Raw genomic sequence first — 27,488 nt, 5'->3', positions numbered from 1 at the left:
AGCAACCACAATTGTGGCATTTTGATTTTTTTTTCTCATTATGGCTTTTACCAGTTAGGTATTTTTTTAAATATTTGATAGCTAAAACTTTTATGGACCCAGCGATATCACATTTTCATTTCATTAAATGTAACCTAAGCATATCGCTAGATAAAACCTGCAGCTTTCTCATCCCTTGTGAAAATATTCTAAGAGTTCCTGCGTTACAGAGCCACCTTCTTATTGGGTTCCTGTGCCAAAACCACTTCCACCTTCCAAGAGCCCAGCATCACCCATGCTTATCTAGCTCCTGTTGTTTTTGTCTCTTAATCGAAAAAATATAAATTAAATAATTTTCACCATCGGAATTCCCTTAACTTTAAAGGGAACCTGTCAGCAGGATTGTGCATGGTAAACTACAGATGGTGTCAGGTTGACGCCGTTATACTGATTACAATTATACCTGGTGATGAAATCCGTCGGTTGTTGTTTAATCTTTATTTTCAGTTTTCAGTTAATGAGATTCTTGTGCTTCGGGGCACCTGTGGGTGGGACTGTGGGCAGGGCTGTGAGGGCTGTGGGTGAGGCTGTGGGGGGATGTGGGCGTGGCTGTTGAGGCTGTGGGAGGGACTGTGGGCTGCTCCCTATTTTACATACTGAATATTAAATGTATTAAAAAAAGCACATTCAGCAGATTTTTTTTTCTGAATACAGTATGTCACCAAATAAAATACTTATATGGACAATATACTATTTTTCAGATTATAAGACGCACCTGACCATAAGACGCACCCCAAATTTGGGGTGAAAATTCCAGAAAAAAAGATTTTTATAAGATGGGGGTCCGTCTTATTGTCCGAAATTAAGGTATCTTACCTGAGGGCTAGTGGTGGAAGAGTAGGGTCACAGGAGGCATGGTGGGGCAGATGTGCGGTGATTCTGAGGCGTGGTGAGTGGTATGGTGTGCACCTGAGCAGGGTCCCTTCCTTCTTAGGTGGGTGATGCAATGGCCTGGTTGCGGCAGTGGTGTGGCGGCAGCAGAGGTGCGGTCACCTCCTCAGGTGAGGTGACGCCGCGGCCCAGTATCCAAGGCGAGCAGCAGAGCCGCATTAATCACCGGTTTCTCGGTGGCGGCAGCCATCTTCCTGAGACCGCATGTGTGCAGATTGAGTGCGCTGCTTCCCGGGGCTTCAGGAAATTGGCCACGGGATACAGCTCGTGCGCAGATGGAGATCGCGGCAGCCATTTTCCTGAAGCTGAGATCTCAATCTGTGAACTCGAATTCAGGAAAATGGCCACCACGTTCTCAATCTGCTCACGTGCGGTCTCCCGCGCCCATTTACCTGTAGCACCAGGAAGCAGAGAACTCAATCTGAGCACGTGTGGCCTCAGAAAGATGGCTGCTGCCACCGAGAAAGCCATGATTCACCCGACTCTGCTGCTCACCTTGGATACCGGGCCGCGGCTTCACCTCATCTGTGGAAGGGACCCTGCTCAGGTGCACACCATACCACTCACCGCACCTCAGCATCCCCGCATCTCTGCCGCCGTCACACCACTGCCGCAACCAACAAGTAAGCCTACATTTGAACTATAAGATGCACCCCCCATTTTCCTTGCAATTTTTGGGAAAAAAGTGTGTTCTATAGTCAGAAAAATACGGTAGATGCGATCATGCTACAGCGCAGGCGTTGCCGTCAGCTTCTGCCAGCTAAATGTGAATTTTTTTTGTAAACATGTTAAATTCAGTTTGTAAAATAGGGAGAGGGTCACCGAGGGATCAGTGACCTGCCAGAAGCACCATATGAAGACACCCCACAGGCCACCCCGGGGCATGAGAATCTCAATAACTGTAAACTGAAAATAAAGATTAAACAACAACCACAGGAACGATTTAATCACCAAGTATTATTGTAATCAGTATAACGGCGCTGACCTGACACTGTTTGTAGGTTACTTTGTACAATCTTGCTGACAGGTTCCCTTTAAAGTTAAGGGAGCTGTGATGGTGAAAATGATTTAATTTGTATATATGATATCTGGTAAGAGAATATTAGACAGTTGGAAATTTTAACATCCAATGCTTTTAATTTAAAGGGAGAGAAGTGTCTGGCAGTGATTTTTTCCATTTTTCCCCTTTGAAAACACATAAATACTGACTTTGAAAACACATAAATACTTGGTCGAGCGCTCATGTGTTTCGGGAATTGGGAGAGATATCTGGTAACTGAATGAACGCTTGTTCGGCTTATATGTATGGCTAGCTTTACAGACCTATTATGAATCATCTTTCCCACCAAACCACCACCAAGAGCCATAACTGGTGCATCCATCTACTTACTCTTACTACCACACCCAATCAAAAATACACACCCAAACTATAGAACGAGCAGCACCCTAGACTTCTGAGGCACCCCAGAGCATCTGACTTCATATACAGGCACAAAGAGGTTTCAACACATCCCATATTTTCGTGACTCAACCGTTCATGGAGTGCCTACGTTCTGTGTAGCAGAGAACCACAGGGACCGTGTGCTGTGCCATGGAGGGTGACGTGCTTGACTTTGCCATTGTAAATGATACCACAGTCATGCAGTGTGGTGCCCAAATAAAAATGCCATTTATTATCAATCAGTTACCCAAAGGGTCCCCATGCCGTGCCATAGAGGCTCCATGCACCTGACTGTGCCACATGCAGGTTTTATTTTTACTTTACCCTATTAATTGAACAAATTCTTCTAGCTTTTGCCTTTTCGATGAGCGTATCTTTATATGAAAGCTTCTCATCACAGTACTTTACCATTATTAGTGTAGAGGTAGCAGAACTATACTGACTTTGTAAAGACTGTGCATATAATTTAGACAGTGTGAAAAACTCTGACTCGTCCTGCAACATAATTCTGTACATGTATGAAGCTCACGCTCTTGATATAATTAGCACCTCTTACCACAGTGCCAGGTTATTTAAGATGTGCAAAAAAGTTCAGAATACAAACTACTTCACACTTCGCTACCTTCTAGAGAACTGAGTATAAATGAAACAGGATCAGAATTTGCACATGAAATATAGGGCGCTCTGGTTAATTACCTAGTATATTAAGCAACTCCGCTCTGGTGCTGGCAGGAATCACAAGCTGAGATTAATGCAATGAATTTAAGACGTGTCTCCAGTATGTTCTCTTACTATAGTAAAACAAATGCACCATTCTATATCATCAAGATATTTACTTCCTAAAGGGTATATCTAACTCGAAGCACCATATTACAGTTCATAGATAAAATTCATTTCTATAAAACATAGGATATTTGTAGATAAAGTACAATATGCCACTGATCCTGAGTTACATCCTGTACTTTACCCCAGAGCTGCACTCACTATTCTGCTGGTGCAGTCACTGTGTACATACATTACATTACTGATCCTGAGTTACATCCTGTATTAAACTCCAGAGCTGCACTCACTATTCTGCTGGTGCAGTCACTGTGTACTTACATTACATTACTGATCCTGAGTTACATCCTGTATTAAACTCCAGAGCTGCACTCACTATTCTGCTGGTGCAGTCACTGTGTACTTACATTACATTACTGATCCTGAGTTACATCCTGTATTAAACTCCAGAGCTGCACTCACTAGGGTTGAGCGAAACGGGTCGAACATTTTCAAAAGTCGCCGACTTTTGGCTAAGTCGGGGTTTCATGAAACCCGATCCGACCCCTGTGCGGGGTCGGCCATGCGGTACGCGACTTTCGCGCCAAAGTCGCGTTTCAATGACGCGAAAAGCGCCATTTCTCAGCCAATGAAGGTAAACGCAGAGTGTGGGCAGCGTGATGACATAGGTCCTGGTCCCCACCATCTTAGAGAAGGGCATTGCAGTGATTGGCTTGCTGTCTGCGACGTCACAGGGGCTATAAAGAGGCGTTCCCGCCGACCGCCATCTTACTGCTGCTGATCTGAGCTTAGGGAGAGGTTGCTGCCGCTTTGTCAGAAGCAGGGATAGCGTTAGGCAGGGTCCATTAACCACAAAACCGCTTGTGCTGCAGCGATTTGCACTGTCCAACACCACCCTCGGTGTGCAGGGACAGTGGAATTTTTTTTTTTTTTTTTTTTCCCCTCAGCGCTGTAGCTCATTGGGCTGCCCTAGAAGGCTCCCTGATAGCTGCATTGCTGTGTGTACGCCGCTGTGCAAACCAACTGCTTTTTTCAAAGCACAAATCCTCTTGTTCCTTCCTTTCTGCACAGCTATCTTTTTTGTTTGTCCACACTTTTTATTTCATTTGTGCATCAGTCCACTCCTTATTGCTGCCTGCCATACCTGGCTGAGATTACTGCAGGCAGGGAGATAGTAGCTGCCTGCCATACCTGGCTGAGATTACTGCAGGCAGGGAGATAGTAATTGTAGGACATTCCCTGTTTTTTTTTTTTTTTTTTTTTTGGTGGGAGATTAAGATTGGCAATTTGGCATTTCTGCTAGAGTGCCATCCCTGTGTGTGCCATCTCTCTCACATAGTGGGCCATAGAAAGCCTTTTCATTTTTCTGTATTTTTTTTTGTGGGGTGTATAAATTCTCCCTGATAAAAATACAGTGGGAGATTAATATTGGCCTTTGGGCTTGTGTGCCAGTCCTGAGTGTGCCATCTCTCTCACAAATAGTGGGCCATAGAAAGCCTATTTTATTTTTTTTTGGGTTTTATAAATTCTCCCTGAAAAAAAGGGAGATTAATATTGGCCTCTGGGCTTCTGTGCCAGTCCTGAGCGTGCCATCTGTGCCAGTCCTGAGCGTCCCATCTCTCTCACAAATAGTGGGCCATAGAAAGCCTATTTAATTTTTTTTTTGGTTTTATAAATTTTCCCTGAAAAAAGGGAGATTAATATTGGCCTCTGGGCTTGTGTGCCAGTTGTGAGCGTGCCATCTGTGCCAGTCCTGAGCGTGCCATCTCTCTCACAAATAGTGGGCCATAGAAAGCCTATTTAATTTTTTTTTTGGTTTTATAAATTTTCCCTGAAAAAAGGGAGATTAATATTGGCCTCTGGGCTTGTGTGCCAGTTGTGAGCGTGCCATCTGTGCCAGTCCTGAGCGTGCCATCTCTCTCACAAATAGTGGGCCATAGAAAGCCTATTTAAATATTTTTTTGGTTTTATAAATTCTCCCAGAAAAAAAGGGAGATTAATATTGGCCTCTGGGCTTCTGTGCCAGTTGTGAGCGTGCCATCTGTGCCAGTCCTGAGCGTGCCATCTCTCTCACAAATAGTGGGCCATAGAAAGCCTATTTAAATATTTTTTTGGTTTTATAAATTCTCCCAGAAAAAAAGGGAGATTAATATTGGCCTCTGGGCTTCTGTGCCAGTCCTGAGCGTGCCATCTGTGCCAGTCCTGAGCGTCCCATCTCTCTCACAAATAGTGGGCCATAGAAAGCCTATTTTATTTTTTTTTTGGGTTTCAGAAATTCTCCCTGGAAAAAAAAAGGGAGATTAATATTGCCCTTTGGGCTTGTGTGCCAGTACTAAGCGTTCCATCTCTCTCTCTCTCTCAGTCAGTGGGCCATAGAACGCATATTTTTGGTTTTATTTGTTTTCTAAATTCTCCCTGAAAAAATCATTTTATTTTATTTGGTTTCTAAATTCTTCCTGATAAAATCATATTTTTTTTATTATTTTTATTTCTAAAGTCTCCCTGAAAAAAAAAAAAAAAAAAAACAACCAAAAAAACAGTGGGAGATTAATATTGGCCTTTCTGCTTGTGTGCCAGTCTTGACTCCTGGGTGTGCCATCTCTCTCTCTCTCTCTCTCTCTCTCTCTCTCTCTCTCTCTCTCTCTCCAATTGTGGTCCATAGAAAGCCTATATTTTTTTTCCTTGATTTGGGTTCTAAAATCTACCAGAGAAAATAACTACATCAATCATTGGTAGAAAAATATTGGCCTCTGGGTTTGTGTGCCACTCCTGACTCCTGTGTGCGTCATCTCTCAGTCAGTGGGCCATAGAACGCCTATTTTTGGTTTTATTTGTTTTCTAAATTCTCCCTGAAAAAATTATTTTATTTTATTTGGTTTCTAAATTCTTCCTGATAAAATCATATTTTTTTTATTATTTTTTTTTCTAAAGTCTCCCTGAAAAAAAAAAAAAAAAACAGTGGGAGATTAATATTGGCCTTTCTGCTTGTGTGCCAGTCTTGACTCCTGGGTGCGTCATCTCTCAGTCAGTGGGCCATAGAACGCCTATTTTTGGTTTTATTTGTTTTATAAATTCTCCCTGAAAAAATCATTTTATTTTATTTGGTTTCTAAATTCTTCCTGATAAAATCATATTTTTTTTATTATTTTTTTTTCTAAAGTCTCCCTGAAAAAAAAAAAAAAAAAACAACCAAAAAAAACAGTGGGAGATTAATATTGGCCTTTCTGCTTGTGTGCCAGTCTTGACTCCTGGGTGCGTCATCTCTCAGTCAGTGGGCCATAGAACGCCTATTTTTGGTTTTATTTGTTTTCTAAATTCTCCCTGAAAAAATCATTTTATTTTATTTGGTTTCTAAATTCTTCCTGATAAAATCATATTTTTTTTATTATTTTTTTTTCTAAAGTCTCCCTGAAAAAAAAAAAAAAAAAAACAACCAAAAAAAACAGTGGGAGATTAATATTGGCCTTTCTGCTTGTGTGCCAGTCTTGACTCCTGGGTGCGTCATCTCTCAGTCAGTGGGCCATAGAACGCCTATTTTTGGTTTTATTTGTTTTCTAAATTCTCCCTGAAAAAATCATTTTATTTTATTTGGTTTCTAAATTCTTCCTGATAAAATCATATTTTTTTTATTATTTTTTTTTCTAAAGTCTCCCTGAAAAAAAAAAAAAAAAAAACAACCAAAAAAAACAGTGGGAGATTAATATTGGCCTTTCTGCTTGTGTGCCAGTCTTGACTCCTGGGTGTGCCATCTCTCTCTCTCTCTCTCTCCAATTGTGGTCCATAGAAAGCCTACATTTTTTTTCCTTGATTTGGGTTCCAAAATCTACCAGAGAAAATAACTCCATCAATCATTGGTAGAAAAATATTGGCCTCTGGGCTTGTGTGCCACTCCTGATTCCTGTGTGCGTCATCTCTCACTCAGTGGCCCATAGAAAGCATATAGTTTGTTACATTTGTTTTCTAAATTCTCCCTGCAAAAATCTATTTTTTTTTTTTTGGGGGGTTTCTAAAGTGTTCCTGAAAAAAATAAAAATAAAAAAAAAATAATAGTGTGACATTAATATTAACATTTGTGCTTCAGTGACAGTCCTGCGTGTGGGGCATCTCTCTAATTTGCAGCCACCAAAAAAAGAGTGTGTAACATTGGGCCTGATTTTCGCTGTGGTCTCACCAACCTGTAAAGGGGTAGCTAAATCATACAGAAGTTATAGCTCACCGTGTAAGTTGTGTGACTGCAACAAATAACGTTAGTTTGGTTACGTTTTTAAAACAATGAGGAAGTCTAGTGGAAGAGGTCGTGGCCGGGGGCGTTCATTGTCAGCTGGTAATGAGGGTAGTGGTAGTGGTGGAGCATCAGGTGGTCGTGGGGGAAAAAATATTGCACCTAAGTCTGGAGCTGTGGAGCCAGGTTCGTCGTCCGGCTACACAAGGCCTCGAACGCTCCCTTTTCTGGGATTAGGAAAACCGCTTTTAAAGCCGGAGCAGCAAGAGCAAGTTTTGGCTTATCTTGCTGACTCAGCCTCTAGCTCTTTTGCCTCATCTCGTGAAACTGGTAAAAGTAAAAGCAGCGCGTCGTTAGTGGATGTTCACGGTCAGGGACAAGTCACTTCCTTGTCCTCTTCAGCAAAAACAACAACAGAGAAGAATGCAGCAGGCGACACAACGGGTTACTCCATGGAGCTCTTTACACATACCGTCCCTGGCTTAGAAAGTGAAGCAGTTAACAGTCCATGCCCATTACAAATTGAATCTGACATGGAGTGCACTGACGCACAGCCACAGCCAGACTACTATGCTGGTCCTTTGACTCAGACCACAACATTGCCCTCGCAGGGTGCTGATCAAGAATCAGACCCTGATGAGACTATGTTGCCCCATCACGAACGCTATACCACCGAACGACACGGTGACACAGACGAAGTTGCGCAGGAGGTACAAGAAGAGTTATTAGATGACCCAGTTCTTGACCCCGATTGGCAGCCATTGGGGGAACAGGGTGCAGGCGGCAGCAGTTCTGAAGCAGAGGAGGAGGAGGGGCCGCAGCAGGCATCAACATCGCCACAGGTTCCATCTGCCGGGCCCGTATCTTGCCCAAAACGCGTGGCAAAGCCAAAACCTGGTGGAGGACAGCGTGGCCATCCGGTTAAAGCTCAGTCTGCAATGCCTGAAAAGGTATCCGATGCTAGAAAGAGTGCAGTCTGGCATTTTTTTAAACAACATCCAATTGATCAGCGCAAAGTCATCTGTCAAAAATGTTCTACTTCCTTAAGCAGAGGTCAGAATCTGAAAAGTCTCAATACTAGTTGCATGCATAGACATTTAACCACCATGCATTTGAAAGCTTGGACTAACTACCAAACGTCCCTTAAGGTTGTTGCACCCTCGGCCAATGAAGCTAGTCATCAACGCAACATCCCTTCCGGCAGTGTAGGACCACCATTTAGCGCACCACCTGCTGTATCTGTGCAGGTATCTTTGCCAGGCCAAAGCAGTCAGGGTCAGGGAATCACCAGTTTCGTAGTAGGAAACACTGCATCTAGGGCACCGGCGGCAACAATACCATCTCCCACCGTCTCTCAGTCTGCCATGTCCACCGGCACCCCCGCTAGTTCCACGATCTCCAGCTCTCCAGTCCAGCTCACCCTACATGAGACTATGGTTAGAAAAAGGAAATACTTAGCCTCGCATCCGCGTACACAGGGTTTGAACGCCCACATAGCTAGACTAATCTCGTTAGAGATGATGCCCTACCGGTTAGTTGAAAGCGAAGCTTTCAAAGACCTGATGGACTACGCTGTACCACGCTACGAGCTACCCAGTCGACACTTTTTTTCCAGAAAAGCCATCCCAGCCCTCCACCAGCATGTTAAAGAGCGCATCGTCCATGCACTCAGGCAATCTGTGAGCACAAAGGTGCACCTGACAACAGATGCATGGACCAGTAGGCATGGCCAGGGACGTTACGTGTCCATCACGGCACACTGGGTAAATGTGGTGGATTCAGGGTCCACAGGGGACAGCAAGTTTGGGACAGTTCTGCCTAGCCCACGGTCTAGTAAACAGTTGTCTGTAGCCGTTCGCACCCCCTCCTCCTCCTCCTCCTCGTCCTCCTGCAGAAGCAAGAGCTCGTCCACAGACCGCAGTCGCACAAACACTCCATCCGCACCTGCCACTGTTGCACACCAGGTCTCCCATTATGGGGCAGCTACTGGCATACGTCAGCAGGCTGTATTGGCTATGAAGTGTTTGGGCGACAATAGACACACCGCGGAAGTTCTGTCCGAGTTCTTGCAGCAAGAAACGCAGTCGTGGCTGGGCACTGTAGATCTTGAGGCAGGCAAGGTAGTGAGTGATAACGGAAGGAATTTCATGGCTGCCATCTCCCTTTCCCAACTGAAACACATTCCTTGCCTGGCTCACACCTTAAACCTGGTGGTGCAGTGCTTCCTGAAAAGTTATCCGGGGTTATCCGACCTGCTCCTCAAAGTGCGTGGACTTTGCGCACATATCCGCCGTTCGCCTGTACACTCCAGCCGTATGCAGACCTATCAGCGTTCTTTGAACCTTCCCCAGCATCGCCTAATCATAGACGTTGCAACAAGGTGGAACTCAACACTGCACATGCTTCAGAGACTGTGCGAACAGAGGCGGGCTGTTATGTTTTTGTGGGAGGATACACATACACGGGCAGGCAGTAGGATGGCAGACATGGAGTTGTCAGGTGTGCAGTGGTCGAAGATTCAAGACATGTGTCAAGTCCTTCAGTGTTTTGAGGAATGCACACGGCTGGTTAGTGCAGACAACGCCATAATAAGCATGAGCATCCCCCTAATGCGTCTGCTGATGCAAAGTTTGACGCACATAAAGGATCAGGCGTCTGCACCAGAGGAAGAGGAAAGCCTTGATGACAGTCAGCGATTGTCTGGTCAGGGCAGTGTACATGACGAGGTACCGGGCGAAGAGGAGGTGGAGGATGAGGAGGATGATGGGGATGAGTATATTTTTAATGAGGAAGCTTTCCCGGGGGCACGGGAAATTGGTGGCGTGGCAAGGCCGGGTTCTGGTTTTTTGAGGGACACAAGTGACGTAGATTTGCCTGCAACTGCCCCTCAACCAAGCACAACCGCAGATTTGACAACGGGAACTTTGGCCCACATGGCGGATTATGCCTTGCGTATCCTCAAAAGGGACACACGCATTACAAAAATGATGAACGATGACGATTACTGGTTGGCCTGCCTCCTTGATCCTCGCTATAAAGGCAAATTGCAAAATATTATGCCACATGAGAACTTGGAACTAATATTAGCAACAAAACAATCAACTCTTGTTGACCGTTTGCTTCTGGCATTCCCTGCACACAGCGCCCGTGATCGTTCTCACACGAGCTCCAGGGGCCAGCAGACCAGAGGTGTTAGAGGGGCAGAAATCAGAAGTGGCGTTGGACAGAGGGGTTTTCTGACCAGGTTGTGGAGTGATTTTTCTATGACCGCAGACAGGACAGGTACTGCAGCATCAATTCAAAGTGACAGGAGACAACATTTGTCCAGTATGGTTACAAACTATTTTTCATCCCTTATCGACGTTCTCCCTCAACCGTCATTCCCATTTGATTACTGGGCATCCAAATTAGACACCTGGCCAGAATTGGCAGAATATGCATTGCAGGAGCTTGCTTGCCCGGCAGCTAGTGTCCTATCAGAAAGAGTATTCAGTGCTGCAGGTTCAATACTAACAGAAAAAAGGACTCGTCTGGCTACCCAAAATGTAGATGATCTAACCTTCATTAAAATGAACCACAACTGGATTTCAAAATCTTTTGCCCCACCCTGCCCGGCTGACACCTAGCTTTCCTATGAAAAGGTCTTGCCTGTGGACTATTCTGAATGACTTTTCCAATCTCGTAATTTTCTTCACCTGATTGTCCAGCATACGACATGTTTCCACCTCACGAAATGGCCAAACTCCCCACACGGGGCCGTGCTATCGCCACTTTGCGCTTGGACCCTTGAGAGTGCTGTTTGTCTGAAGAGGTGGGTGTGGCCGCTTTTGGTCGACGGCACTGCCACTGGGTCCCTCATAGTACAATAAAGTGTCTCTGGCGGTGGTGGTGCGCACCCAACGTCAGACACACCGTTGTAATATGAGGGGCCCTGTGCCTGTACCGCCGGCCACAAGACAGTTCCCCCCCCCAGCTCAAACAGTGCTCTACCACTAGCAAAATTATCTCTCACAGCTTCACCAATGTGTAGTCTAGCCGCTGACATCCTTCAATGCCTGGCACTGACAATACCATTGTTTTGACATTTTTGTTATGTTAGGCCTTCGAAGCCTGTCTGCGGTCCCTTCTTTCTACAACTACTACACTGACCAGGCCACTGCTGGCCGTGTTACCCTGGAACCAATTTAAAAGTGCCTACAGTCAGCCCAATTTTGTTATGTTAGGCCTTCGAAGACTGTCTGCCGTCACTCCTTCCACTAGACTTCCACTGACCATACACTGCTGCCCATGTACCCCTGGAACCAATTTAAAGTGCCTACAGCCAGCCCAATTTTTTTATTTTAGGCCTTCGATGCCTGTCTGCGGTCACTCCTTCCACTAGGCCTCCACTGACCACACCACTGCTGCCCGTGTACCCCTGGAACCAATTTAAAATTGCCTACAGCCAGCCCAATTTTTTTATTTTAGGCCTTCGATGCCTGTCTGCGGTCCATTCTTTCAACTACTACTACACTGACCAGGTCACTGCTGCCCGTGTACCCCTGGAACCAATTTAAAATTGCCTACAGCCAGCCCAATTTTTTTATTTTAGGCCTTCGATGCCTGTCTGCGGTCCATTCTTTCAACTACTACTACACTGACCAGGTCACTGCTGCCCGTGTACCCCTGGAACCAATTTAAAATTGCCTACAGCCATGTGTTATTATTTTAGGCCTTCGATGCCTGTCTGCGGTCACTCCTTCCACTAGGCCTCCACTGACCACACCACTGCTGTCCGTGTACCCCTGGAACCAATTTAAAATTGCCTACAGCCATGTGTTATTATTTTAGGCCTTCGATGCCTGTCTGCGGTCACTCCTTCCACTAGGCCTCCACTGACCACACCACTGCTGTCCGTGTACCCCTGGAACCAATTTAAAATTGCCTACAGCCATGTGTTATTATTTTAGGCCTTCGATGCCTGTCTGCGGTCCATTCTTTCAACTACTACTACACTGACCAGGGCACTGCTGGCCGTGTACCCCTGGAACCAACATCAGAAAATATAAAAATAAGTATTTTGCTTATAAAAAAGAAAATACTGGTGAGATATCAAATGCAGACATTTTAACATTAAAAACAAACACACAACTCTAATCTGGTACAGTACTAAAAATGGCCACCAGCTACAATTACTTTCTCCTGCAAGTAGTTAACTGAAAGTTTTTTTAAATTGAAAACACACATATGGCATCCACCGAGTGTTGTCCTGTCGCGTCTTCTTTATATTATTGCCGAGAAGATGCAAAATAATGAAAATAATAAAATCATTAATTACCAAAATAATAGAGAAAGTCAACACCACATTGCAAATAAACATTCATTCCAAATAAAGAAGCAGGGCGCGTCCGAGGGTGAGTATATACCTAATAAGAATATAATCACCCTCGGACGCGCAATGCTTATTTCCAACAGCCTTCCTTCCTAAGAATCAGCCCTTCCGTCGTGTAGAGAGACGTTGTGTTACACTCCAAGGTGTTCCCCAGGTTGCCTTTCCTGAGCTTCGATCTTCCGGCTCTCGTTTAGTAGTTCTTGGAAACTACTCTGCATTAGGCCTTCAAATTGGGTATGGGGTGTAGAGAGATGGTGTGTTCCACTCCAAGGTGTTCCCCAGGTTGCCTTTCCTGAGCTTCGATCTTCCGGCTCTCGTTTAGTAGTTGTTGGAAACTACGCTGCATTAGGCCTTCAAATTGGGTATGGGGTGTAGCGAGAGGGTGTGTTACACTCCAAGGTGTTCCCCAGGTTGCCTTTCCTGAGCTTCGATCTTCCGGCTCTCGTTTAGTAGTTCTTGGAAACTACACTGCATTAGGCCTTCAAATTGGGTATGGGGTGTAGAGAGAGGGTGTGTTACACTCTAAGGTGTTCCCCAGGTTTCCTTGCCATTGCTTCGGTCTTCCGACTCTCGTTTAGTAGTTGTAGAAAAGTACACTGCATTAGGCCATACAAAATGGGTATGGGGTGGAGAGAGATGGTGTGTTACACTCCAAGGTGTTCCCCAGGTTGCCTTTCCTGAGCTTCTATCTTCAGGCTCTCATTAAATTGTGGTTAAATGGAACAACTGCATTTGGCGTACTAGTTGGTTTGGGGCCTACTATCGGTGTCTGCCACTCCTTGCTGTTCTCCTCCACTGAACAAAGCTGTGCCGCCTGTTTACTACGGTTGCCAATTTTGAACTGCATTTCGACTACTTACTGATTTGGCCCTACTCTCTGTGTCAGCCTCTCATTCCAGTTGTCCTCCACTGCAATGCCCCCTGGTTATTCCTGTGTTACCAATTTTGAACTGCATTTAGCCCACTTTCTTCTTTGGGCCTATATCTGTGTTTCCACTTCATCGTGCCCATTGCCCAGCCAGTGATAGATGAGTCTGCTGGTACATTGACCCATAACGCAACATTCCCCGTGCACGCTACACAACAACATTGTGACCCTGCTGAAAGTCAGGTTGCTCTTCCCGCATACCATACCACCTTACACGGGGACAAAGAGGAAGGTGCAGATGAAAGTGCAGGTTCCTTCATCAGGTGGGGGGAGGAATACTAGTTGGCGACGTCACTGGCACAGGGCCTCTCATAGTACGCAAAAGTGTTGCTGCCGGTGGGAGGCGCCCCCGCCGTGCAAACACACCGCTGTACTTTGAGGGGCCCTGTGCCAGTGCCAATGCCAACGAGTGGGCCCCCCCTGCTTGCTCAGGTTCACAGCACTTGCAAAGTTGAAATACTTACCTCTCCCTGCTCCACTGCCGTGACGTGGTCCAGATTTCCTGGGCCCACTAATTACTTGAACCAGCCCTACCCCCCACAACTTTAGCCAAATGACCCCCAATTTCAAATGCCTTCCAATTATTATAAGGTAAATTACGCTTGACAAGCTTCATTAAGAAGAATGGATGGTTTTGACATTAAAATGGCCACTCTAGGTGTTTTCCTGGCCCCCACTCACTGCCGACTATGCTGCCCCATTGACTTGCATTGGGTTTCGTGTTTCGGTCGATCCCGACTTTACGTCATAATCGGCCGATTTCACTCGACCCGACTTTGGACATAGTCGGGTTTCGCAAAACCCGGCTCGACTCTAAAAAGGTCAAGGTCGCTCAACTCTAGCACTCACTATTCTGCTGGTGCAGTCACTGTGTACATACATTACATTATTGATCCTGTACTGATCCTAAGTTACATCCTGTATTATACTCCAGAGCTGCAGTCACTATTCTGCTGGTGCAGTCACTGTGTACATACATTACATTACTGATCCTGCGTTACATCCTGTATTATACTCCAGAGCTGCACTCACTATTCTGCTGGTGCAGTCACTGTGTACATACATTACATTACTGATCCTGAGTTACATCCTGTATTATACTCCAGAGCTGCACTCACTATTCTGCTGGTGCAGTCACTGTGTACATACATTACATTACTGATCCTGTACTGATCCTGAGTTACATCCTGTATTATACTCCAGAGCTGCAATCAGTATTCTGCTGGTGCAGTCACTGTGTACATCCATTATATTACTGATCCTGTACAAATCCACATGTCCATTTCTCGGTTTAACTTCTCATGCTAACGGGGTTGGTTTCTGGCCCGATATAAACCCATTATTGAACCTGTCTTCTATCTAGCGAGGAACTAGTGGCAATGCTCTGTTTCAGTGGTGCTAGTGAAAGGGGCCTCTCAGCCTGTCAGGGTTGTGAGCGAGTGTTGTGCCATGTCAATGACTGCATGGGCCACATCCTCTCTCTCCCCATGCCTCAATGGAACCATGTTGACAGGGTGTGTGTGCGTAAAACTGCACCAAGCTGACATTACGTGTCCCCAGAGGGTGCAAAATGTTACATTGGTGCAAGTGAGGAGACCATACCACATGATCTCGCTGATATAATAGTAATGTCATGCTTTGTGGCGAGGTGTGGGTTCATCTGCATGAACTCTTGAGTGTCATCCTTCACAGAAGTATATAGTGAATATTTCTGTCTCTTACGGTGCTGTAATCTGGCTGAGCTTCGCAATAATATCTTGGCCATGGATGTTAGAAACAGAAGATGAACATTTTTTAGAGCTGAGAGAAGCCACATGTGGAAAGAGCTTAGTGGTCCAAAACTGGTCAATGTATTTGGGCCCAAGTAATGATCTACTATTCATGGGGGTATCCCAATTTTTTCTTTACACATGATAATAGAGGAGATAGTGATCGAGCACTTTGAGTTTGGCCAAGTGTTTTCATGTGTGGAAGAGTCAAGAGAGATTGCTTTTGCGAAAAATGAATATTCAACCTCTAAATTTGTAGAGTAGGTCCACCCTAAAGTGAGCCTGTCAGGTCAGATAATGCTATTAACCTGCAGATATAAGGTTAATCTGCATGTTAATAGTGTTATGAAAGTGCTTGGCTGCTGCACTTGGGAGAATAAGAATTTTATTTCTCTCAGGAGCCACCGCAGCTTTCAGTCTTGGCTGGGCAATTACAGTCATCGCTCACAGCACTGAGAAGAGCGGTTGTAAACAGACCCGACACTGAATGACAGCTCTCCACAGATGATTTGAGATGTCAATCAGTGCTGCGGTGTTCTTATAGATGACTTCTATAAGCAGTAGCTATCATCACTCCAAGCATGTGTAGGAAGGGACAGGGGGTGCTAGAGTGGTAGCCATGGCCGACATCAGTCCCCATATCACCCCCTGGATGCCATCAGGGTCTTCCTGCATGGGTCAGTTACCTCTGCAGACGATTCCAAGAATAAAGAGTCACAGTCCTGTTTCACTTCAACTACAACATCGTTACTCAGCAACTTGTCATCCAGGGCACACTTGTTACAGCATCGGGCATCGGTGTCTCTGACCTTTGCCTGTCGATAAGCCTGCGTTCGGGATGGTCTGTACTATAAGTTCTAGTGTCCTCAGTGTCCAGCATTTCTGCCTTTCATGGGAGCATTCCCTGCCATTTCGCCTCAGTTCGGAGAATGGTGGCCCACACAAAAACCTGCCACATCTTGGTGCACATTCTCCTAAATGACTCACCTTCTTCTGTTCAATAGCTGCAGTCCCACTGTTTCTGCACTGCTGTCTCTGTAGGTACTGTATTCTACATCAAAGTCGCTACATGTCAGCTGTTTTGTACAGCTGACATGTGCACGCAATAGCAGCGGGTGAAATAGCGATTCACCCGCTGCTATTAACCTGTTAAATGCCGCTGTCAAATGCTGACAGCGGCATTTAACTACCGCTTCCAGCCGCGAAGCCAAAAATGAGCGCATCGCCGACCCCTCACATGATCGGGGGTCGGCGATGCGTCAGGATGGTAACCATAGAGGTCCTTGATACCTCTATGGTTGCTGATGCCAAACCAACTGTTATCGCCCCCCTGTGGTCGGCGCTCATAGCAAGCCTGCATTTCAGCTACATAGCAGCGATCTGATGATCCCTGCTATGTAGGGGAGCCAATCGAGTGGTGCCACCTTCTAGCCTCCCGTGGAGGCTATTGAAGCATGGCAAAAGTAAAAAAAAGTTTATAAAAATATGAAAAAAATAAAAAAAAATATAAAAGTTTAAATCGCCCCCCTTTCGCCCCATCCAAAATAAAAAAAATTCTAACTTACACAAATTTGGTATCGCCGCATTCAGAATCGCCCGATCTATCAATACAAAAAAGAATTAACCTGATTGCTGATCAGGGTAGCGAGAAACAAATTTGAAACGCCAGAATTACGTTTTTTTGGTCACCGTGACATTGCATTAAAATGCAATAATGGGCGATCAAAAGAACGTATCTGCACAAAAGTGGTATCATTAAAAACATCAGCTCAGCACGCAAAACATAAGCCCTCACCCGACCCCAGATCACGAAAATTGGAGATGCTACGGGTGTCGGAAAATGGCGCATTATTTTTAGCAAAGTTTTGAATTTTTTTTCACCACTTAGATAAAAAATTACCTAGACATGTTTGGTGTCTATGAACTCATAATGACCTGTACAATCATAATATCAGGTAAGTTTTAGCATTTAGTGAACCTCGCAAAAAGCCAAACACTTGGAATTTTTTTCCCGTTTTCTAGTGCAAGACATGGTAAAACCAATGGTGTCGTTCAAAAGTACAACTCATCCCGCAAAAAATAAACCCTCACATGACCATATTGACGGAAAAGTAAAAAAGTTATGGCACTGGAAAGGAGGGGAGCAAAAAACGAAAACGCAAAAATGAAAAAGGGCCGCGGCGTGAAGGGGTTAAAAATAAACACCAAGCATATCTAAAGGGGTTGGGGAGAAGAAGGAGCAATATACATTTCACATCCCCTACACATAACTGAAGGCCGGCGGCTCCCGGGAAAAATAAAATTCATTGTCTCTCGAATGCCACACTTTCAGAACAGCAGCCAAGCGATTTCATAACACTAATCTGCAAATTAACCCTATATATGCAGCTTAATTGGGATAGTGTACCTGACAGGTTTCCTTTAAAGTTACAAATAAAAAATGTAACCATACTTTTTATTCCATCATGCTGCATCGTTATAGCAATTCATAAAAATAAAGGAATGTCTCATTGACAGGGGATTAAGTAACGGATGTCCAGAGGTGGTTGCCCTGTTACAGATTATTATTTTGGAACCTACGTTACTCTGAGGGCATGCTGTGTGATGTACATGGCTGTCCTCAGGCCCTCTAAGTAGTGGTCACCATAAGGGATGGACAATTTGATTCACTCTACCCTGGTTTGATGTCCAGTCTGGTCCTCCATAGCAACCACTCTTACCCCATGCATTGGGCATCCACAGTCTGGCATCCTGGGCTCTTCTGGTGCATACTAGGCTCTACATCATCATGACATTGAGACATCTAGTAAGTGCCAGATGCACCAAAGATGTCAGGTGAAAAAGAAAGACCATCTGCCACATAAAATCAGACCAGGGCAGCACAGAAGAAAGACCACCTGCCACATATGATTATACCAGGGCAGCATGAAAGAAAGACCATCTTCCACATAAGATCAGACCAGGGCATCACGAAAGAAAGACAACCTGCCACATAAGATCAGACCAGGGCAGCACAGAAGAAAGACTACATGCCGCATAAGATCAGACCATGGCAGCACGAAAGAAAGACAACCTGCCACATAAGATCAGACCAGGGCAGCACAAAAGAAAGACAACCTGCCAAATAAGATCTGACCAGGGCAGCACAGAAGAAAGACCACATGCCACATAAGATCAGACCAGGGCAGCACAGAAGAAAGACCATATGCCATATAAGATCAGACAAGGGCAGCATGAAAGAAAGACCACCTGCCACATAAGAACAGACCAGGGCAGCATGAAAGAAAGACCACTTGCCACATAAGATCAGACCAGGGCAGCACAGAAGAAAGACCATATGCCACATAAGATCAGACCAGGGCAGCACAGAAGAAAGACGATATGCCACATAAGATCAGACCAGGGCAGCACAGAAGAAAGACCACCTGCCACATAAGATCAGACCAGGGCAGCATGAAAGAAAGACCACTTGCCACATAAGATCAGACCAGGGTAGCACAGAAGGAAAACCACCTGCCACATAAGATCAGACGATCAGACCAGGGCAGCACAGAAGAAAGACCATATGCCACATAAGATCAGACCAGGGCAGCACAGAAGAAAGACCATATGCCACATAAGATCAGACCAGGGCAGCACAAATCAAGTTACTTTTTTCCTTCTTCCAGGATTATTTGAAATATTCACAGATTTCTGACTTTGATGTGCCGCATAGGCTTTTGTTCTTTTTCCATTGTTAAGTTTTTACTATAGTGGCGGCCCATTTACTCTCTTGTATTGTATACCATTTCCTAAAATGAGCCTCTGTCTTGACATATTTTTCTGCCTTTCGGATCCAATGCAGAATAAAAGTTCTTTTTTTTTATTTATCCAACCCTTCTGTCAACGATTATATTACTTGACTGATGCACAAGAGCCACTTTGCTTTCCTACTTGTACATAGCAGTGATTGCAATCCTGCCTTTTCTCATAAATTAGAATACATTTTCCATTTTCACAGCCGAATTCAAGTGCCAGCCGGGGAGGTTTCAATGCGGCAGCGGACTTTGCGCCCTCCCAGCTTTTATATGCGATGGAGAAAACGATTGTGGGGACAATTCTGATGAACTCAACTGTGGTAGGTGATTATGCAAAGTGAGCAGGATGAATGAGGCACTCGAACAGAGCAGCAGCTCCCCTGATTTCCTTTGGAGATGAAAACTTTCTCATGATTTTTGCCTTTCGCTTTACAGACACCTATGCCTGTCTATCGGGTCAGTTCAAATGCACCAAGAAGCAGAAATGCATCCCCATAAATCTCCGCTGCAACGGCCAGAACGACTGCGGAGACGAAGAAGACGAGATTGATTGCCGTGAGTTAACTGTGATCATTATGCAAATGCACGAAAGCAACATATGAACTCAAGTAACTAAATAAGATTGTTTGTTTTCTCATGTGATATAAGTCAACATGATGGGGTGATAAATCATGGCGAAATACACAAAGGGGTTTTCATAATTGCTTGATATTGCTAGAAAGTAGCAGTAGAAGAATGAGATTGCGTTCAGCAAAGAAGGTCACGTTTTAAGATGACAGTTTCTGAACTGCTACACCAAGTTGCTTTTACTAAAACATCAAAGTAACCCGAATAATCCAATATGGCAACTAGTTAACTTCTCCACTCCTCCGTAGACATGAATGCTCAGCTTAGCTGGCTGGCTATGTGCTCTCCATAGGAAGAGTATAGTAAGCTGCTGCCACGCTATCTTGGCAGTGGCTTATATACCGGGATACAAAAATCATCATCAGTTGAGAAGTCGGGAAGCCCCTATACACAGTAGATGATCAGGCGATCCCACTCAAATGAGTGGCTTCATCTGTAATCAAATGTATATGGTGGGTTTCTGTGCTGCCTTTGCAAGCCATGAGCAAAAAAAATAGCACCAGGGATACACGTGCCACCAGGGATACATGTACCACCGGTGAACAACATAAAGTCTCCATTAGGGGCCTGCTGTCTAGGGGCAACTATAGGAACTTGATGCCATTTTTTGCAATTTCTGAGTCAGAGAGAGGTTGAGAAAGTGCCTGCGGTATTAATGGTGCATTGCATGTCCATCTCTAGGAACCCTAGTTAATGACAGAATTGGTGTCTCCTCATCTCTTTCAAGTAACGAGTAGATGAGATACAGCGGTGGCCATATATGAGTGTTCAACTCTCGGGTACTTAAGGAGAACAGTGAGACGCTCAGCTGTTTAATGACCCACATACACTTCAACGGAGAGAACCACGTGTATGTTCTCTTTTTTTTCCCAACACTCAACTTGTAAGACATTTACGGCTTATACCTTCGATATGTCATAAACGTGTCAGAAGTAGAGATGAGAAAACCCGAAGTTAAAAGTTTGGCGTTTGTACCGGACAGTTAGTGTCCGATGCTAAGCGTCAAAAACTATCTTCTTCCAGAACTTTGTTGCGATGTTCAGAGTTCTGGAGGAGAGATTAATTGAGAGATTTGTCATGTCAAATGTTTGAGCCCCTATTGTTGGGGTACAGATTCTGGTACAAGTGCAGGTACAGTTCTGGTTCCCGAATCGAGCTTTACTTATGTTGTGGACCTTGGGATTGGTTCCATATGACACTGTGGCCCCCTGACTAGAAACGATTGTGCATGCATGGACTACATGATCTACCTGGTCTGCAATGCCAAAAGAGACTTCAGAAAGACACCACAATGTTCATTTTATTTTTTCAAGAAACCGCTATAGTTTCACTGTAAAGACTCTTTTGTGCTAAACCAATGTTGTTTGATTGATGCATTTTAATGATAGATGATATGTTGCACTGATGATGTGTGTGTGATATTTTGGGGAATGTGCACTGAGTTGTTATGGCTTTGGAAATTTGGAGATGCACAAGGATGGCTCCAAAGACATTTTCTGCAAGAGTCCTGGGGAGACTCTCAGAACATCCAAGGCAGCACACAGAAGTAGGGGTTATAGTAGTACGTTCAATGTGTCTTGAATGTGAACTACGAACTAATTGTTGCCGAATGTGGCAGGTGTTTCATATAGACAAGTGAGTGTGGGGAATCGTCAGAATGTGTCCAGGGTGTCCGGGTCAGTTGCAGAGGCCATAAGCGGCAAATTGCAGCTTGCATCCTGAATATACCATTACTGTAGAAAAAGAAACGGACTGCACAACCAAAACGTGTACATTGATCTATTGCAGCTAAGCAAAACTGTACAGAGTGAGGTTCTCAAGCTTAACATTCTGATCAGAATATGAAGCCCACTGCCACATCATGGCGAACTTCTTTCATTGACCACCGCAACTTTGGACCAGCAGGGATAACAACTTGTTGCGGCACAGAGTCCATGCTGGAAGGCTGAGCCCTAGAGCTCCAGGTCACACCACCCTGCAGGCTTAGTAATCACTCCCAAATTAGGGATCCGGTCAGAGGAAAAAATCACTTCATGCCGAACTTTGATCCGATACTCGGATTGCACTGAAGTCAATGAGTGTGTGGAAACCATCGGACTGCACTCAGTTCATATCATGGGCTGACACAATGGAGAAGATGGAGAAAACAATGTCTCCATCTTCTCCATTGTGTCAGTCCATGGAAATTGGACTGCACTCGGATATGAACTGCGTGTATGTTCTCGTCTCAGAGAATCGGCACATACTGATCAGAGTTTATCAGAGTGGGATTTGCATAATCAACCCGATTCTATCGGATGAGAGTACATGCTGCCCTGTGACCCTCGCCATAGAATTGCTCGAATACACAATTTGTCTACCGAATGCTGCCTCCCGGAAAATGCTTTAGGAAGAGATTTGGAAACCTCATGGATTGCATTCCTGACGCGGACATAGAACGGACCGATTCAGTCCTCCACATGGCCTCCTCCGCTATACATAGGCACATGGTGCACTTTAAACCTCTTTTTCTAAGCTTTCTCCAATTTATTACAATCCTCATATAAGGCTACACACTAGAAAAGAAATCTATAAATTATTTAAAGTCCTAATCTTACCCAGATTCATGTAAAGCTGCCGAGTTCTCCCACCTACTCGAGATATACAGCGAGGAACGTTGCATATTTCAGCGTATGCCTAATGGAATTTCTTCGCCTTAACACCCACTGAATGCGAATCTGCAGAATATCTCTTCTATATTAAAATGCTCTGTTATTAAAATGGATGAATTCAACTTTTTCCCTCTTTCTTTCTTTTATTTTTTTCCCTTCGCAGCTGAAAACAGCTGCTCTCCCGACCACTTCCAATGTAAAACTACAAAGCATTGTATATCTAAACTGTGGGTGTGTGATGAGGACTCCGACTGTGCGGATGGATCCGATGAAGCCAACTGCGGTGAGCATCAACGTCTGAGCATGTGTCTTGCGGCCATGTAAGCGGCAGAAGAAGACCTTTTGTCCGCGAAGCCTTTGATTCCGAGCTCATCCCTTTCTCAGTTCTCAATTTTGTCAATCCGCGGGATGTGTTAATGAATATTATTTTTCATTTGTTTGACTAAGGATAAAAAAAAAAAAAGAAAAAGTGTGCGGCTCGAGGTGTGAATTCACAGGGCTGGGAGAAACTCAATAAATATATTGTTTGTTGGAGAGAAAATATAGACAGGCTGTAAGTCAATGCTGTAGTTAAGTTCAGGAAAAGTAGCGGGGCGCACGCTATCGCCATAAGGTGTCGCGGATATCAACCCCCTTTAAGAGAATCCGTCAGCAGGTTCTTGCTATTTAATCTTAAAGAAGCATAACCTAGGGACAGAAACCCTGATTCCAGTAATGTGTCACTTGCTCAGCTGTTTGCTGTCATTTCAATACAATCACTATTTTATCAGAAGGAGATTATCACTGCAGGACTAGATGTCTCATGCCAGACAGTCCAGCTTATCTCTGTAACTGCGCCCCCACCACTGATTGGCACCTTGCTGACACTATAAACATGAAGCAGCCAATCAGTGGTGTGGGCGGGGTTATACACTGCTCAGCATTCTGAGCACTGCTAAATCTACCGCAGAGAAAACGGGGATTGTATCAAAACTGCACCAAGCCGCCCAGTAAATGAAACATTCCTACATGATGCTAATTTCATAATCCCTAGCAATAGATTACCTTTAAAGAGGTTTCTCCATCACATTTGATTAAGATTTGGCAACACTTTATGGTGGGTGCCCAAACTCTGGGACCCCACTGCTCCTGAGTTTCAAATGGTCACTGTGCTAGATTAGCCTTTCCCCTTTTCTTGAAATTATCTGTGCTGCAGTTCCTCTGCTTAGCATGTTACTGGCGCAACTGTGCAGGGAAACTTCAGCAGAGGCCTTTTTAAATAATAGGGGATGGCAGCAATTCCCAGCATAATCAGGTGACCGGGAGCAAAGCCGTGTTGGAAAAGATGATGCTCCATCACTTTATAAGAATTTAATACAAATGTCTATATTTTTCCAACTAATTTTTAGATCCAGTATTTTCTGCTTACTCAACTTGTAATACCCATTTGTGGGGGTTAGAGATCTACAATGTTTTATGCGCCTTCACAAATTTATAACGATAAATAATAACATGTTAACTGCCTGCAGACACCACCAGGGGGAGCTGTGGCATTTACTACATACAGCTTCTCACTGGGTTTATTATATTATGGAGGAAGCTCCTGAGCTCCATCTAGTGGTGGCAGAAGGCAGTCTGATTCTTGTGTTTCTTTCTGCAGGGATTTAGAGCTTTATTCTCTCTAACCATAAATAGATATATTAGAAGTTAATCAATAAATGCAGAGTTCACAGTGATTCCATAATTAATTAACCAACTCTAGGCATTATCTTTCCATAGGCGGTTCTTTAGATAACAACTGCTGATTGTGCATTGATAAATCTGCCAAATATGCTGCCAATCCACCACACGTGGTGAAGGTGATAAATGTATGATTGGTAGGGGTCTGATGATGGGACCCTCTCCAATCCCGAAAATGAGGGACCAAAGGCTCATTGCAAGAGAGGACGGGTACTGAGCATGTGCAACCTCTGCTACATTCACTGTCAGTAGGAGTGTTGGTTGCACATGCTCACCGCCGCATCCTTTCATGCAAGGGAATTTGGTTCCTGTGTGTTCATAATTGTCGGGGGTCTCAACAGCCGGACCCTTAGCTACCACACCCTTATCATGTATCCTTTGGATGGCGGATAAATGTTGTTTATGGGACAACTCTTTAAAGAATCAATGGACGAAGGTCTAGTCTTAGGGAATAGAGAATCTAGAGGCAGAAAGTTTGTTCTGTGAAGGATTACACAGACCGCAGCAGAGGAGCAGGATGATCGGTAGCTGCAATCAGACATTTCTAGGCAGCTTTGGACTCATACTGTGTCCCTTGTGCCCTCATTTTATGCTATAGTTGCAGGTGTTTATTGATCCATAATACAAATCTGTTGGTCCACGTTCCGGCTTCTATGGTCTTTTTGCATATGGCTGTTTATGTAAATCTGTCATCAGGAGACAATCAGCATGCAGCCTCACCCATGAGATCGCCAGCAAACCCTTTTGACTTTTGCTGGAACAAATGATTTATCTCTTAATTGTGTGTGGCTAAATACTGAAAATATCCAAGGAAGATCATAACTGGTCAAAACCAGGTCAACCAACTAACTCTGTTAATTTTTTTTTGCATTTTTTTTAAATATATTTCTCTGCAGATTTTATGCCCATGTAATTGATATTTAGTATTTTTCCTGCATCCCGCTTTAAAATGTATAATGTTTTATAATTGGGTGGATGACTCGATGGCGTCCTGTAGACTAGCGACTTCCAGCAAGTAATATTCACCGAGAACAGGAACAGGTTGATCAAAGATTCAGTGAGCTGCTTTATAAATATGCATAATCTATCCTTCTCCGCGTGCCGCTATTCCAGGCTCAGCAGTGACTAGTTTTCTACACTTTGTGAAACTGGTTAAAGTAATTAGCTACCTACTGCGAAAGAAAACCCTAGTAACTGTAATTCATTACGTTTGCTGCATGCATCTCCTAACTCCATAATTAGAAGGGAGTCAAAGGTCCAAGCTGGTAATTAAGAGCTGCACAGTAAATTAACCTTTGTATCCCATTATATCGAAGACAAATGTAATCTCTTGTCACTTCCATATCTCACTAATGAAGAAAACATAAGAAATCAGTTATTGATACCTGCAGCATCAAAAGAGCAATAGGATTCATTCAATTAGCGTTCACTTCACTGCACAGATTACATCACTGTGCCCGTGTTTATATGTGTTTATATATACAGTGGCTTCTGAAAGTATTCACCCCAAAACGGGTTTTGCTCAAGAATATCCCTGTATTTTGCACCATTCAACGTCCCCTCGACTCAAACCATTTTCACTGTCCCTGCTGATGTGAACTATCCCCACAGCATGATGCTGCCACCACCATTTTTCACTGTTGGGATGGTGTTCTTGGGGTGATGAGCTGTGTTGGTTTTGTGCCAGATAGAGAGTTTACCTTAGTGGCCAAAAAGTTCAAATTTGGTCTCATCTGACCAACTCAAAACAATCCTTACATTTTTTTTGTTTAAGTAAACACTTTTTTTCTGTCCATTCTTCCATAAAGGTCACCTCTATGGACTGTACAGCTTAATGTGGTCATATGGACAGATATTCCATTCTCTGCTTGGGAACTCTGCAGCTCTTTCATCGTTACTCTTTGGTCTTTGTGTTGCCTGTCTGATTAGTGCCCACCTTGCTAGGGCTAAGAGTTTTGGTGGGTGGTAGTGATGAGTGAGTATACTCGTTGCTCGGGTTTTCCCGAGCACGCTTGGATGGTCTCCGAGTATTTGTGACTGCTCAGGGATATAGTTTTTATTGACGCAGCTGCATGATTTACAGCTGCTAGTCAGCCTGAGTACATGTGGGGGTTGTCTGGTTGCTAGGGAATCCCCACATGTAATCAAGCTGTCTAGTAGCCGCAAATCATGCAGCAGAGCAGTCACAAATACTCGGAGACCACCCAAGCGTGCTCAGGAAAACCCGAGCAACGAGTATACTAGCTCATCACTAGTGGGTGGATCTCTTGGCAGGTTTGTTGGGGTACCATATTCTTTCCATTTGATGATAATGGATTTGATGGTTTTCTGGGGGTTCATCATAGATTGAGATATTTTTTTAGAACCTAACCCTGACTTGTACTTCTCAACAACTTTGTCCCTGAATTGTTTGGAGATCTCCTTGGTCTTCATGATATTGTTTGGAGATCTTTGATCTTCATGGTGTTGTTTGGAGATCTCCTTGGTCTTCATGGTGTTGTTTGGAGATCTCTTTGCTTGTCATGGTGTTGTTTGGAGATCTCCTTGGACTTTATGCGGTTGTTTGGAGATCTCCTTGGTCTTTGTGGTGTTGTTTGGATTTGTCTTTCGTCTTCATGATGTTATTTGGAGATCTATTTGGTCTTCATGGTGTTGTTTGGAGATCTCTTTGCTTGTCATGGTGTTGTTTGGAGATCTCCTTGGACTTTATGCGGTTGTTTGGAGATCTCCTTGGTCTTTGTGATGTTGTTTGGATTTGTCTTTCGTCTTCATGGTGTTATTTGGAGATCTATTTGGTCTTCATGGTGTTGTTTGGAGATATCCTTGGTCTTAATGGTGTTGTTGGGATACAGGTATGGACTGGGGCTAAAATTTAGCCCTGGCATTTGAAATCACACAGGCCCATGTTGTCCCCATCTCCAAACACCAAATGGGGATATATTATTAACCCTCCGTCACATACAACTGATCTGACAGGCGCTTCTCTTTTACTTTAATTTCTCCTTCCTCACCAGATTGTGAGGAAACCCCCTCCCTCCAGGTAGTCTCCTGTCTCTTGAAGGTCTGTGAAACCTGATATCACAGTTGGATTTCAGAGCTTCAGGGGAGAGGATATAGCTGCACAGATCTCTCAGGCTCATTGTATGTGAATACGTCACATTCAGTAAGGTTGGTATTTTATGTTTTTATTCATCACAATAGTTTATTTAGCTTGTTTTATGAATGTATAGCACAAAATGTGAGGATATTTCAT

The 27,488-nt window shown here is 44.2% G+C and overlaps 1 protein-coding gene across 1 annotated transcript in view; it reads left to right on the top strand.

Moving 5' to 3' along the window:
* Window positions 1-27,488, top strand: part of LRP1B (LDL receptor related protein 1B) — a 1,659,362-nt gene that overhangs the window by 1,462,731 nt on the left and 169,143 nt on the right. The window contains exons 64-66 of the mRNA XM_069732880.1: window positions 19,442-19,558; window positions 19,674-19,793; window positions 22,680-22,799. Of these exons, the coding sequence (XP_069588981.1) occupies window positions 19,442-19,558; window positions 19,674-19,793; window positions 22,680-22,799 (357 nt within the window). The remainder of the gene's footprint in view (window positions 1-19,441; window positions 19,559-19,673; window positions 19,794-22,679; window positions 22,800-27,488) is intronic.

The sequence above is a fragment of the Ranitomeya imitator genome, chromosome 7, assembly GCF_032444005.1.
Source record: "Ranitomeya imitator isolate aRanImi1 chromosome 7, aRanImi1.pri, whole genome shotgun sequence".
Lineage (NCBI taxonomy): Eukaryota > Metazoa > Chordata > Amphibia > Anura > Dendrobatidae > Ranitomeya > Ranitomeya imitator.
The sequence above is the reverse complement of the archived record's forward strand: the minus strand, read 5'-3'. Positions and strand labels throughout refer to the sequence as shown.